The following is a 13,662-nucleotide window of genomic DNA, read 5'->3' as shown; positions in this document are numbered from 1 at the left end:
AGCCAGACTATTGCCAAGGTTAAGATATGTATAGGTTTGTATACTCTTACTGTCTGTTTTCACTTGGGCAATAATTTAATCTCTCTGGATTTGTCTTTTTGTCTATTGCTTGTCCTAATAGAATTTTTAAGAGGGCAAAAATGAGATTGTACATTTAATATAGTATCTGAGAAGCAGGAATTGATTAATGTATTAGCTATTTTTATACACCTATGTTCAAAGTCCTTGTATAGTTTACTACCAAAGGTCAGTGTGAGCAAGTCATCCCTAACCGTGAATACAAGAGCAGGGTGTACCCTTTACGGAAGTTATAGAACAACTTGATAAATAACCCATATCTATTTGTGGACAGGTACCTTTATACATAACTTAAATTTTACTTGACCATTCTCAATGTGAGGACTCAGTCACTTTCGTCTCTTCCTATAGATGTATTATATTGAGACGCATTTTGGAGGCCATTAGGTGGTGATTGTCTCCAAGTTTCTGCAGCACTTGCCTTAAGGTTTGCAGTTTAATGGGTAGAAATAGAGGAGAGCTTTAACATCTTTATATAATTGTTGTGAGATTATGAGTAGTTTTTATGCTTTTAATGTTTTATCCAAATTAGAAGTATTTTAGGAGTGTATAAACAAAATCATCATTATAATATAGGCATTTGTATCAGCTAAGAGCAATTTTTATTATACATCTCCTTTTTTTAAAAGAAAGTCTTCTTATAAATTGATGTCGTGGAAAATATTTGGTTCAGCAACTTATGATGGTCAATTGCAATATACCAGCCTTGTATGTGTCCAGCACCAGGGTCCCAACAAACTGTTCCCCATCTGTTTATGACACCTAATAAAGAGCAGTCAACCATGGTGATATTACCATACAAGATCAGTGAAGTCACACATAAGTGTTTACCCATGTTGTTTTTAAAATTGAACAAACAGGTGGTTATTTGTCATTGATGGGCAAGTCACTCCATATCCATAATTTGCCTTCAGTCTCAATCACTGGACTGTGGAAGATTTAACGATGCGTCCATTTTCTTTTCCCTCTGAACTAATCTTATTTTTGTCTGTCTATTTTTGTGCAGAGGTTACTACATAATCATTGTGCCTTTGAAGAAATCTCGTGGGAAATTTATCAAGCCATGGGAGAGTCCAGATGAAATGGAATTAGATGAGGTAACTATGTCTTTGTTGGCTGTGTCTTTCATTAGTTATTTAATTTATTAAACATCCTCCTCCTCTCTATGGAGACCCTTCAGCATCTAATCCAGGTGCTGACTTCTGCATGACTGGCTGGTCAGTTGTCTGGTCGGATGGTTTAGTGCTCTGGGCCTGTTAACCGTTAGGGATCCGAACAAAGAGCCTTTTGCTTTAATTAAAAGACATTAAGCTGCAATAAAGCTTACAACTTGTCGAATCTTTGTTGGCTTTAATATTTTGCCTCTTGCTCCTTGTGAAACATGATGCAGAGATGTAGAAGATGAAGTGAATTGTCAGCAAAAACTTAATCACCCTTGTTATGAATTCCAAGATTCACTTCATTAGTGCAGTGGTAGCTGAGGCTGTTACAATACTAAATTGCTATTTACACCAAAGTTCAACATTTGACCTGCTATGTGTTCTTGACCAGTTTCTCACAGAATTATGTTGACTAGCACATGTTTGCCTTATTCTGTACTCTGTAGGATTTCATAATCAAAAAAGGCATTTAACTGTAGGGGCAAACAAACCAAATCGCAGAATTTTGAGCCAAGCAAGAAATGTAGAGCAAATACTAAAGAGTATGATTTTAATTTCCAAAATCTTCAACAATAGTAGGTAAATTTTAATTGATACTCTTTTTGCAAATGTTCATTTTATTTTTTCAGAGTTAATACATAGTATGAAGAACAAGACCTAATTAATACATACTTCTATTTAGATGAGAAAGCTATAATCAGAAGTGCTAAGCCAGATCCCCAGAGGGCCACAGCAAGTTAATGGCTGGGGGTTCATATTCTGAAATACAGGAGAGATGTTCTATTTTAACATGATGCTGGTTTGAATCAGTTCAGAAGGCAAATAAAAGGGCCCCCATTTGGGGGAATATGAGATCTTAAATCATTGGGTTTATTTACAATGTAGGCCACATCTTATAGCCCTCCCTGCTATTTCTAGGTACTTTGTCTACCACAAATTAGTGCAAACAGAGCAAGGAAAAGCAGAAATTCCCCGACTGCATTACAGGGAAGTGATGTTTATTTCATAGATGTCTGTATTAAGGAGTCTGTGATCTGACAGATAAGGGCCGTTAGCTTCTTTTGTCAGACATATGTCATCTCTAGATGTATGGTTCATCATCACCCACTTCATTTATCTGAGTTAAATTTGATCAAGTTCAAAAGAGCAGATGAGTTCAAGGTTAGGACTGTGCTTTTGTGTCACTGTTTAGTGATTAGGTGAGCTTTGGAGGGGTTGTAAAATGAGACACCATTCCAATAAAGCTGTCAAGTAATTTATGTTATAAATTTTTTTTCTATTGATGATAAAGGAACAAAATCATTTTTCTATGACATTAGAGGAATAGTAATCCTTCATCTGAATATGCAAAATGATCAGCTGGTCTTTTGTAAATGTTTTGAAGCAAAGCATGCTTTTACTTGCAACTGACTAATCGGTTAATCCTGAGATATTCTTTATTAGTTTAATCAGTTCTCAGCTGAACTACAGAATTCAGTTGGAATTGGATTTAAAATGCAAAGGCAACTTGCAGAATCTGTATCTTTCTACCTATTATAATAAAAAGGTTTCAAGGAATTAAGATCCAAGCCAAAAATGACATCAAATACTTTTAAATAATAAGCTTTCCTTAGAAGTAGAGCCATTTGGTAGTAAGTAATAAGAACTGATTCTCTTTTACAGCCAGGTTTTAACCTCCAAAACGCACAGCAATGCTAATGGATTAAAGTATAGAGCTATATGACATTGAGCTTTCTTGCAATTAAATTCTGTGGGTCTATGCTGCTGATTCTCATAACAAAGGGTCATTTTAATCATCCCACAAGTTGTGGTGCATTAATCTGTATAATAGTTTGATAAAGAACATTTATTAATGCAAAATTTTTGGGTCAGGATGGGTTGTTTCCCACTTTTCTTACTGATATAATTGAGACCACATTGTAGAATTAATGGTGGAAGAAATAAGATATGCATTGACTGGAAAATGAAAATTATTTCTGATAAAAAACTAAAGCCCTTGATCTATCTTCTGGAATTACCTCCAATACATCTTGTAACTATTGTGGAGGGGAACAAATGAAAGTAGGCTATGGCCTTGCTTTATGCTTACTCATCCAGTTTCTGATCCCTACAGACAGGTTTTTTTCTCCTACCATGGATAATAAAAGCATTGTGGTAATTTTATCTATAGCTTGGTACTGCTGGGTTTGACAAAGCAGTGTTCCTCTCTTAAGTGTATTTGACCAAGTGATTTTTTAGAAAGGCCTATAATTCAAATCGTTGAAACCATATCATCGAATAGAATGGTGGCCTAAGGGGATTTCCACATGCATGCCTCACATCTAGGTCCATAAAAAATAGAAAGAGGCTTTCTAAACAGAGTCACTCTCAATATTGTCTTCTGAGCTCATTTATCCTTTGAGATAATCTCCACCTAATAAATTCATAGACTAGAACGCCTGTTGTCAAGGTCAGACTGAGCAGAGCAGTGATAGTCAAAATGAATTTTGGACAGAATGACTCCTGAAAGGTTAGTTATATTTAATTCAGGGTAGGTCTTGTAATATATCATAAGCTTTTCATCACATTGTACTTCAAAGGCTTTCTGTAAAATAATCTGGTCATTTGTGTTGTAACTTCAACATAACTGGCTAACTTCAGTGTCATCTGAGCACACTTGACTCATTTAAAATATAACACAGGAACTGTGTCCCACGGACATTAGAGCAATCTACAGGAGCTTAGTTGGTGTTCCTGGTTTGACCTTAATGAGTAGCTGCCTTGGATCTAAGAAGCACCAAAAACTCAAATATTTTATTCTAAAGTACTTCCTCTAAGTCTTCTAAAAAAACCCTAACAAAAGGTACTCATGCGGATGACACTGATATGAATGAATTATGACAGTTGCCTACGTCTGAAATATGAATAAAATCAAGGTAAGGTTTGATCACTGAAGGAGAAGAAGGGACATAGTCACATAAACAACTGATGGTAAATGTTTCTGATTAACCAACTTCAAAAGGCTCTTCAGCTCATCTGCAATGCATTTGTCCTTCTCAGAGTAAGGGTCCATCATTTGCTGGCTATCAACAATAACCTTTGTAATGACTTTTCAAGTGTAATATTAAATATTTGGCACCGGAATTGTTTTAAATAACATGTTAAAAGAATACAGGAAAAGGAAATCTAAGTACACATTCATCTGTGTTGATGAAAGCAGATGCACTAAAATTATATGTCTAAGTATAGACTGAGTGAAAGCAGTTTAGATTATCAATTTAGCTTAGATGTTGCATTATGTTTCCTTGATATTGTGCAATCATTAAGTAAACAAAAATATGGTTGAAAAAAATCTATGTGTAATTTTATTTCACCAGTTTAGTCCAATTATATATTGTCACTTTCTATCATACCTCAGTTTCCCCATTTATAGAGTGGGGATAATAGTAACCTACTTTATAGGGTTATTGTAAGGAGAAAATGAACTAGGATGTGTTTAGATGCCCGAGAACAGTGCCTGGCACATAGTAAGTGCTTAATAAATATTAGCTATTATTGTCATTATCATCATTATTATCAGTAAACCTAAATTTGACAACAGTGTTGGAAGACAGTACTACATTTCTGGCCTTGTTTATTAACACCCAATTGATGTATAAGTGATCAGCCCACCTGAATTTATTATCAGATGTTCCAAATTTGCTAAACAGGCAATAACCAGCCTACTGTGGTTTTCATAAATGAATTTACATTTCATGTAATTTTAAGTGCATCAATAAACTCAAATTTCACAGAAAATTTTAGAACATTATAAATTAAATATTGTTCAAAAATAATGTGGACACAGGTGATCTATATAACCAAAAGAGTACACTTTTAGGTTACAACGTTGGCCAGCTGAGAATATTGACAAATCTGTGTAGAGGAGACTGAAGTATACTGTCAGGTTCCTAACATAAGCATTTGGTGTTTACCTGTATACAACCTGCAGCCATTATCATCACAGAAGTCTGTCCTGGATTGTATCAGGGTCTTGTTTTACTAAGTAGATACCACTACTTTGGTTTTTACTGTATTATTTCCATTTCTAAGAACAAGAGTAGATTTTGCCAGAATGTTTCCATAAGTGCCTTAATTATATTTACCAACCTGAAGACAGATTTCATTCCATGTTCTAGTTTGCCCTCAGATACATATTCTTTTCTATACAGACATTAAAACAAATAAAATCAAAATTCTTTCCAAAAAACCAGCAAAGTTGCCCCTCATATCGAAAGGCATCCCAGACTGTTATGAGTTTCTTTTTCCCTGTTAATCCCTTTGAAATACCAATATTTAATGGGAGTAGACAAAGCTAACTTCAACATCATTTTGAAGCCATTTGTCATAAAATACTATTAACATGATTTTCTCCTAAGAAAGGGTGAATGCAAAAGAATAGAGAATCAAAACATAATTTCTACTTTTTTCTTTTAGAAATACAAGTGTATGTTTGTTTTCTTCGGGGCAATATTAAAATTAATTTTTATAGACCCTGCCTAGATCACCTGGCAAGATAATTCAACCTCTCCAGAGAACTATCAGCTCCAGAAAAAGTTGATGCCATGATAAATGTGAGGAATCATATCCCAAATGGTTCTCAAGGAGCCAAGTCAAGCCAGAAATTATTAAATGAGTGACAGTGTCTATTAAATACGTCAACTAAAACTTGGTCATCGGATTCCATTTCTGCAGATTTGAGGGAATTTGCATCATGTAAATTATCTCATTACTGAAAATAATCTGAAATGGTGCTGACTTCTCCAAAAAGTTGGTCATATTTGGAGATTTAGAAGGCTTTATCTGATGTTACTACTTGTTTGACAAATAACAATAATAGAGCCTGCATGACAGGTTTCTATGAATCAAGCTGACTTTTTTCCTTAGACAAGTTATAATGCACTCTTGCCCTTTGAGAGATTTCATTTGGGTAGACAATGATATGAGCTACCAGTAAAGGATTCATAGCCCTGTGTGTATAGCCTGGGCCTTGCAATAGCAGTCCAGTGTCTTACCTTAACAGCAAGACAAGCATTTGAAAGATACAGAAAACTGAGATTTAGTGATGCTCACATGCTCCATGAAATGTGGACAAATTGTATTTGGGTTGTTCCCAGTCCTGGCTTAATTTCTTCCATTAAACCGTAGTTAAGTTGGGTTACTGTTGTTTACATTTCTTTCTCTTTTTCCCTTAAGCTGCTTAAAGAGATATCTAGGAAACGCAGAAGTATCCGTTATGGGAGAGAAGTTGAATTAAAGCCATATATTGCTGCTCACTTTGATGTTCTTCCCACTGAGTTCACCCTGGGGGATGATAAACATTATGGTGGATTTACAAACAAGCAACTCCAAAGTGGTCAAGAATATGTCTTCTTTGTGTTGGCTGTGATGGAACACGCAGAGTCTGTAAGTTAATTGTGATGGCATCTATTTCCTATGGTGTTCTTACACATTTTCCCCAGAATATGGTTGTTTCTGGATGTGTAGGTACATCCATCTTGATTATTTGTCATGAGCTGTCACTAACTTAAACATAAGAACAGGCTACCTACTCTTTGAACGTTGCTGAGTAATTTGCTTGAGATTTCATTACATACAAGGCTGCATCTCTAATGTCAGGGAATTTAGGTGGACTTCTAGTATATGAAGTGCCAAATTGATTTGATGTTGTTCCTGAGACCTTTCAGTGTGACACACGTATTGATAGAAGGGTGACAGCCATCAATGTTCACAGTCTCTTTCCTCATCCTTTTAAAATGGCTGTTCTCCAAAAAAAAAAAAAGTCTTTCATAATACCTAATAGACATCAGCCTGTGTGATTTACAATAGGAACTAACAAGCCCTGGGTTTAAATAAAGTATACTTCCAGGTATTTGAAAGCATTGATTGGAGGTGATTGTACTTTATTCTCCTATAACTGCCGGTGAGCCCACAATGCGCTCTACCCAGATTCATGGGGAAGTTCTGTCTAGGAAAAGGCGAGCACAGCCAGCTTCTTTAATTATAGCAATTTACCAGTGACTTTATCAGTGAAAAGCCAAGAAAGTTAGAAAATAACTCAATAAAACAGAGAATTCCTAAGGTACTCTAAATAATGAGTTGTCTTCTTTTATGTAATTCATCTTGCTCTTATGTCGTTTTATGCTTCAGTTGCTTTGAATGTTAAGAAAAAAAAAGAGAGAGAAATTGTAGATGGGAATGGGGTGGATTTTGAAGTGGCAGTTCACGTTAACATTTAATATACGTGTTCTAAACTCTATCTTTCTAATAGGGGCCTAAAACTGACAAGCATGCCAACTCAGTTGAGCCATCACTTCCCGTATATAAGAAGCCTGAGGTGTATCAAAGATTTCTCCACATCAGGAGTTAGCACGTACAGTAGGGCTTCTCTTCAAATGACTGAAGGAATTCCCCTGTGGAAAATCAAAACACAAAGGCAGCCTTTCTGCCCGGTTTACCTTTGTGCACAGAATGTCATTTGAAAACAAAGTGACGGGCTTCCTGGAATTTTAATGCACGGATATGCTTTCTCTTTCTAGTTGAGGTTTTAGACAGAACATCAAGGGAATGGAATGTTGGAACTGATGTTTTTTCTTTTTTAAAATGACTTTTAGATATTTGAAAGTAATTTTCTTTAAATAGCTCTAGAACATTTCAGAAAGAACATTCAGACCATTGAGGTAGATCAGAGAATCCAGCAAGGAAGAGAAATCTCATCAGATCATGCAGCCTGTTTGCGGCGCTGTCAGAGACTGGTTTCTAATGTCTCCCAGACATTTCTAGTAGTGTTTAAATGCCTCGTCGCTGATGAAGAGTCTGCCCCTTCCCTTCGTATGTCATCTCACTATTTCATTAATTATATAATTAGGGGGGCCAGTCCCGTGGCTGAGTGGTTAAGTTCACACGCTCCGCTTCCCGAGGCCTAGAGTTTCCCTGATTCGGATCCTGGGCGTGGACATGGCACTGCTCATCAGGCACGTTGAGGTGGTATCCCATGTGCCACAACTAGAAGGACGTACAACTAAAAATACACAACTATGTGCTGGGGGAGTTGGGGGGAAATAAGCAGGAAAAAAAGAAGAAGAAGATTGGCAACAGTTGGTTAGCTCAGGTGCCAATCTTTAAAAAAAAAATTATATAATTAGAAATTTTTTCCAAATATTTTATCTGAATTGCCCTTTTCTTTACCATCTTTCTCAATATTATTCTCAAAGTTAACAGCATGCCTTTTGTATTTCATGTACGTTTTCAGGCCAGCGTTTACTTTTTGTAGAAGAGACTTGTAGCTAACTAGTATAATGCTAGCAGTGATACAGTCCTTTTGTAAGCCTCAAATTTTCATGAGTGATTGTTAATAAAGCACCTAACCACTCCAAGGGTGGATTTATAATTTGCATACAGAAAATATGTCCCCTCTCCAAAGCCACAAGCTTTTTCCCCAATCCATTGCCTCATATTAAGAATATAAGAGGACAGGTTTAAAATGACCAAAGGTTTGATCTTTTCTGTTACCCTCAAACACTGAACAAATTCTACTTTTCACGAGGCTGGTATCATTTTATGGTTTTGTTTTCTTCTCATTTTCACATGTCTCTGTTTGCTGATTTGGGTTGGAAATCTACATGCTTTAGGAAAACCTCTCCTTAGATTTCCATCTTGGCTGACCAAGATTATTATCTCAAAGGCTCTTGGGAAAGAATTTCATGTCAGAGAATTTTGCTTACTTTTGACCAGAAAATAACTTGAGTGTGACCTACAAAATGGAGAGGGAAAAGTATAAACCAAAACAAACAATTATATAAAGAATCACATTTCTTGGATATTTAGTGTCTTTGCCAAGTCCTTTGTGTAAATCCTTACACTATACGTATCTTTTTTTGTTTGTTTAGCTGCTTCTGAGAAGATTGGAAATATACTGAGTTTTTCTCTTCTTTTGATGCATTAGGAAGCCTGAAAGTCTAGTCAGTCTCTTTCCTGGGCACAGTGAAGAAAATGGAAATAAGAATAGTATATAAGCATTTAGTGGGGCATGTGTTCTCCAGAGTGACTGCTGAGCTTGCTGTACTTAAATTCAGAATATATGCCCCTAAACTAAAATTTTTTAAATGCAAAGTAAAAAATTAGATATTTCTACTGATCATGGGAAAATGAGAAACTCCCTCATGTCTTGATAATCTCAGCCATTTTAAAAAGATGGGCATTTTATTTTATTCAAGAGATTTTCTGGGAACTCACTAAGTGCAAAGTTCTGTACTAGCTGCTGTATGCATACAAACACAAATAATATATAAATCTTTACCTTCTAGGAGTTTATAGTTTTATTAAAGAAAATAAAGAATATGCACAAATAAAAAGACAAAATAGAGTTTGGCAAATGCCATTAAAAAAGGAATAAGACTACTTAAAAATTTTAAATTATTTTTACATACATTTTGTATGTAATGACTGATTATTTCTAGTTAAGGAGACGTAGCTTCAATGGAGGCAGTAGTTAGATGGAGCCTTGGAGATTAGTTGATTTCAGGAGCTAAATGTTGTGCAACTTGTGAGAGAGTTAAAGAGAGAATAGAGTATTTGGAGAGTGGTAGCAAGAAGTTCACTGGGATGGAATAAGTTGTACATAGTAAGAAAGTTTAAACAAAATTGTGGAGACCCTTAGGAACCATGCTGACATGTCTGGGTTTTATTTAGGAATCACCAGAGGGGCTCCTGAAGGTTTTATAGCTGCAGTTTAGGATAATAACTCTAGTAGCATTGGAGACTGTTAGAAGAAGGAAGACTCTTGATATGGTTTGGATGAGTATGAATGAAGTCCCAAAGAAAAGTGGTAGCCATGAGACTAGAAAGAGGGTAGATGGACCTGAGGATCATTTATAAGATAAAATCAGTAGTTTCTCATTCTAAATGTTGAAAGAATGAGAAAAGTTGACAAATCAGAAGGAGGGTATTTCTGGGAAGCAGAGACATAGCACATGCAATTCTTAAGTTGAGGATACATGTATTAATCTCTAGAAACAATTGGAAGTGAAGGTCTGGGACTTAGCAGAGTTTCTGAGTTGAAGAACATTAATGAGGAAATAATCTGTATTGAGGTTAGAAGTTAAAGCTGGGGATGACCTTGCCAGATAAGGGTGAAAAAAAATAGCAAAGAACAGAAGTTAAGAATGCTGCACAAAGGATGGATTCCAAGGCAGTTAACTCAACAGGACATGATCAGTTGGAAAGATTAGGAAGGAACCAGTTGAGTACGGAATTAGAGTCAGAAGAGGGAATTTTAAAGAAGATTTGATCAACTGTGGCAAATCTGGAAAAGATGTCTGGAAGGGTAAGGACTGAATAAAGACGTTTAGATTTGGGAAACGAGAGAACAGGATCATTGGTGGTGCTGGAGTGAGAAGACATGAGGAGTGAGTTGTAGGACAGGCAGGGCAGCCTGTGTATGTGGACTGGTCTCTGTTGAAAAAGGAAAAGACAGGACTTTATTAGGGGGTAGAGTCAAGAGAATCCTTTTCTGAGATAGTCTAAGACAGAATAAAATAGGATATTACAAGAACAAAATTCTTAGATATTCAGTCCGTTCCTTCACCAAGTAACTATATATTTTTCCCAACTTTATGGAGGAATAATTGCCAAATATAACTGTATGTACTTAAAATTCAGAACATAATGATTATGTATATATGTATACACACACACACACATACATACACATTATGGAATGATTAACAAGGTCAAGATAATGCACATCCATCACCTCACATAGTTAACTATTTTTTTGTTGTGTGTATGGTGAGAGGATCTAAGATCTACTCTCAGCAACTTTCAAGTATACAATACCATATTACTAACTATAGTCACCACGGTGTACATTAGTTCCTCAAAACTCATTCTTCTTATAACTGAAGGTTTGTGCTCTTTGACTAACATCTCCCCATTTCTCTCTCCCTCCAGCCCCTGGCAACCACCATTCTATTCTCCATTTCTATGAAATAGATTGGTTTTGCTTTAGATTCTAGACATAAGTGATACCATTACAGTATATGTCTTTGTCTGGCTTATTTCACTTAGTGTAATGCTCTCAGGTTCATCCATGAAATGGCAGGATTTCTTTCTTTTTTATGGCTGAATAATATTTCATTATGTGAGTGTATATTATGTATATATATATCTCTCTCACATTTTTTAATCCACTCTTCTGTCAAAGGACACTTAAGTTGTTTCCGTGTCTTAGAAATTGTAAATAACGCTGCATTGAACACAGGTGTACAGATCTCTTCCAGATAGTGATTTAATTTCCTTTGAATGTATACCCAGGAGTGGGTTTGCAGCATCATATGGTAGTTGTATTTTTAATGTTTTAGGGAACTGACATACTGTTTTCATAATGGCTGTACCAATTCACATACCCACCAACAGTCTACAAGGGTTCCCTATTCTCTGTTTCAATTATTTATTGGGAACAATCATATCAACCTGTGAGCAGTAACTGTCATAAAATTAAATGGGAGCTGCTAAATCCTTTTAAGTTATAAAACGTCCATGTTCTAGAAAGCCGTATCATCAATTTCATAGATCTTGCATCTATAATTAAACATTGGACTTCTCTTTTGAAGTTGTAGACTTTGTCATTGTTTGGCCTCCATTTTGTAACTAATGTACAGCACCGAGGACTACTTACATAATTTAACATTTAATTAAATACTGACAGTTTGCTCTATAAATGTTTACTTTTTTAATTTGGTCTCCTTAGCTGGATAATAACATCTTGAGGGCTGGAAGTATAATGTTTCTGTTGATTTTCACATGGTATGTAGCACATTGTTACAATGTAAATGCTCATTGGACATTTTGTGATTGGTTAATTATTGGTACTTTATATTTCATAAGAGCATTTTATATACCACATATAGATCCCAATGAAAACGTATCTATGGAGTAATTTTTGCCATCAAAAATGATTTTATTATAAAATAATTCACTCCATAAGGAAATTTAGATTGCAAAACGTCTTTCCTTATTCCTTTCTTCCTTCTTTCGTTCCTTTTCCTCCTCCTCCCCTCTCCTTTCTTCCCGTCTCATTCTTTTTTACTAACATTGTTTCACATATCATCAAATCCACTGTGTCCTGAATCTTTGCTTCTTCTAATGCTAAAGATACTTTCTAGAAAGTCATTATTTTATAACTAACATAGTCTCTGTTTTTCCTTAGAAGATGTATGCAACCAGCCCCTACTCTGACCCCGTTGTGTCGATGGATCTGGATCCACAGCCAATTACGGATGAAGAGGAAGGCTTGATCTGGGTTGTAGGTCCTGTCCTTGCAGTGGTCTTTATCATCTGCATTGTCATAGCTATTCTTCTTTATAAAAGGTAGGTTTGCCCAATATTTCTATTGCAACCTTGGGGGCAGCCTTAGTTTTGAAGACTTTATCACCCTTCTGTGGTCATTATGTGGTTGATCTTAGTAAAAATACTTCCATGCAACCCCAATAATCATTGGGAAAATGTTTCCATTAGAGTTAGAACAAAATGTAAAGACTGTGCTACTTAAAATCTCATTCAGTGTGTGTATAGACTTTGTTGCCCAGCGTACATGGACTCTAGCCTACATCTTCTGAGCTACTTTATGCAGTATGAGCACTCTGCATGACACTTGAGACATTAGTATATTCACAAGCAGATAACTCCATGTAAGCTTGCATTTGATTATTTTAGATGATTAATTAATCCATGTCAACATAGTTTTTGAAAGGCTATTGCAAATTTGCACATTTGTGTCCCTTTCATAAGTCTAATGTGCACATGTGCCGAGATTTTTTTCCTGTAGCTATTTCTCAAAACTTAGCAAAGGTAGCTAAAAATTGAAGATTAAAGAAGGAAAGAAGAGAAAGAGAATTAACTTTTTCCTTTCCCACTTTGCTTCTAACCCTTATTCTACATCTTCAGTAGTGAATTCTCATTTATGTCCAAGAAGGGATGCAAGGTACCATTTTCCTTTTAAAAAAGTTTAAGCTCGGTCTTAATACTCCCAAATATAAATCTGACCTAAAAGGCTTTGACTATAAATAGGATGCAAATTATCCACATTTACCCCATGCTTTCTGATCTTCCACTCTTTTTCAATTCTATTTTTGCCTCCATTATAAATAAGCAAATTTTTCCCCCTAGGTCACTGCTCAGTCAAGTGGATAGAGGACATTAGTAATTCTTCCCCTAAATCCTTTCTGATTTAAAAAATAAAATTGTATTATTATAAGTATTGAAATTATAAAAATTGTCATATATAATACAGTCTCTTAAACATTTAGAATGACTAAATTCTGAATTATCTCCCTTTATGTCAGTTTTTCTTTTCTTCCAAACCAAATTCTATTTTTATGAAACTTTAAATCTGTGTTCCCCTTTT

General features: G+C 35.5%; 1 protein-coding gene across 25 annotated transcripts in view; it reads left to right on the top strand.

The window, feature by feature from the left end:
* Window positions 1-13,662, top strand: part of PTPRD (protein tyrosine phosphatase receptor type D) — a 2,080,413-nt gene that overhangs the window by 1,943,574 nt on the left and 123,177 nt on the right. For 17 of the 25 annotated variants that reach the window (XM_070495506.1, XM_070495503.1, XM_070495499.1 and 14 more), the window contains 3 exons: window positions 1,085-1,175; window positions 6,453-6,662; window positions 12,466-12,626. In XM_070495506.1, the coding sequence (XP_070351607.1) occupies window positions 1,085-1,175; window positions 6,453-6,662; window positions 12,466-12,626 (462 nt within the window). The remainder of the gene's footprint in view (window positions 1-1,084; window positions 1,176-6,452; window positions 6,663-12,465; window positions 12,627-13,662) is intronic. The other 8 variants (XM_070495512.1, XM_070495510.1, XM_070495511.1 and 5 more) reach the window with 1 other exon arrangement.

This window comes from Equus asinus, chromosome 23 (assembly GCF_041296235.1).
Source record: "Equus asinus isolate D_3611 breed Donkey chromosome 23, EquAss-T2T_v2, whole genome shotgun sequence".
NCBI lineage: Eukaryota > Metazoa > Chordata > Mammalia > Perissodactyla > Equidae > Equus > Equus asinus.
This window is presented reverse-complemented; position numbering and strand designations above follow the sequence as displayed.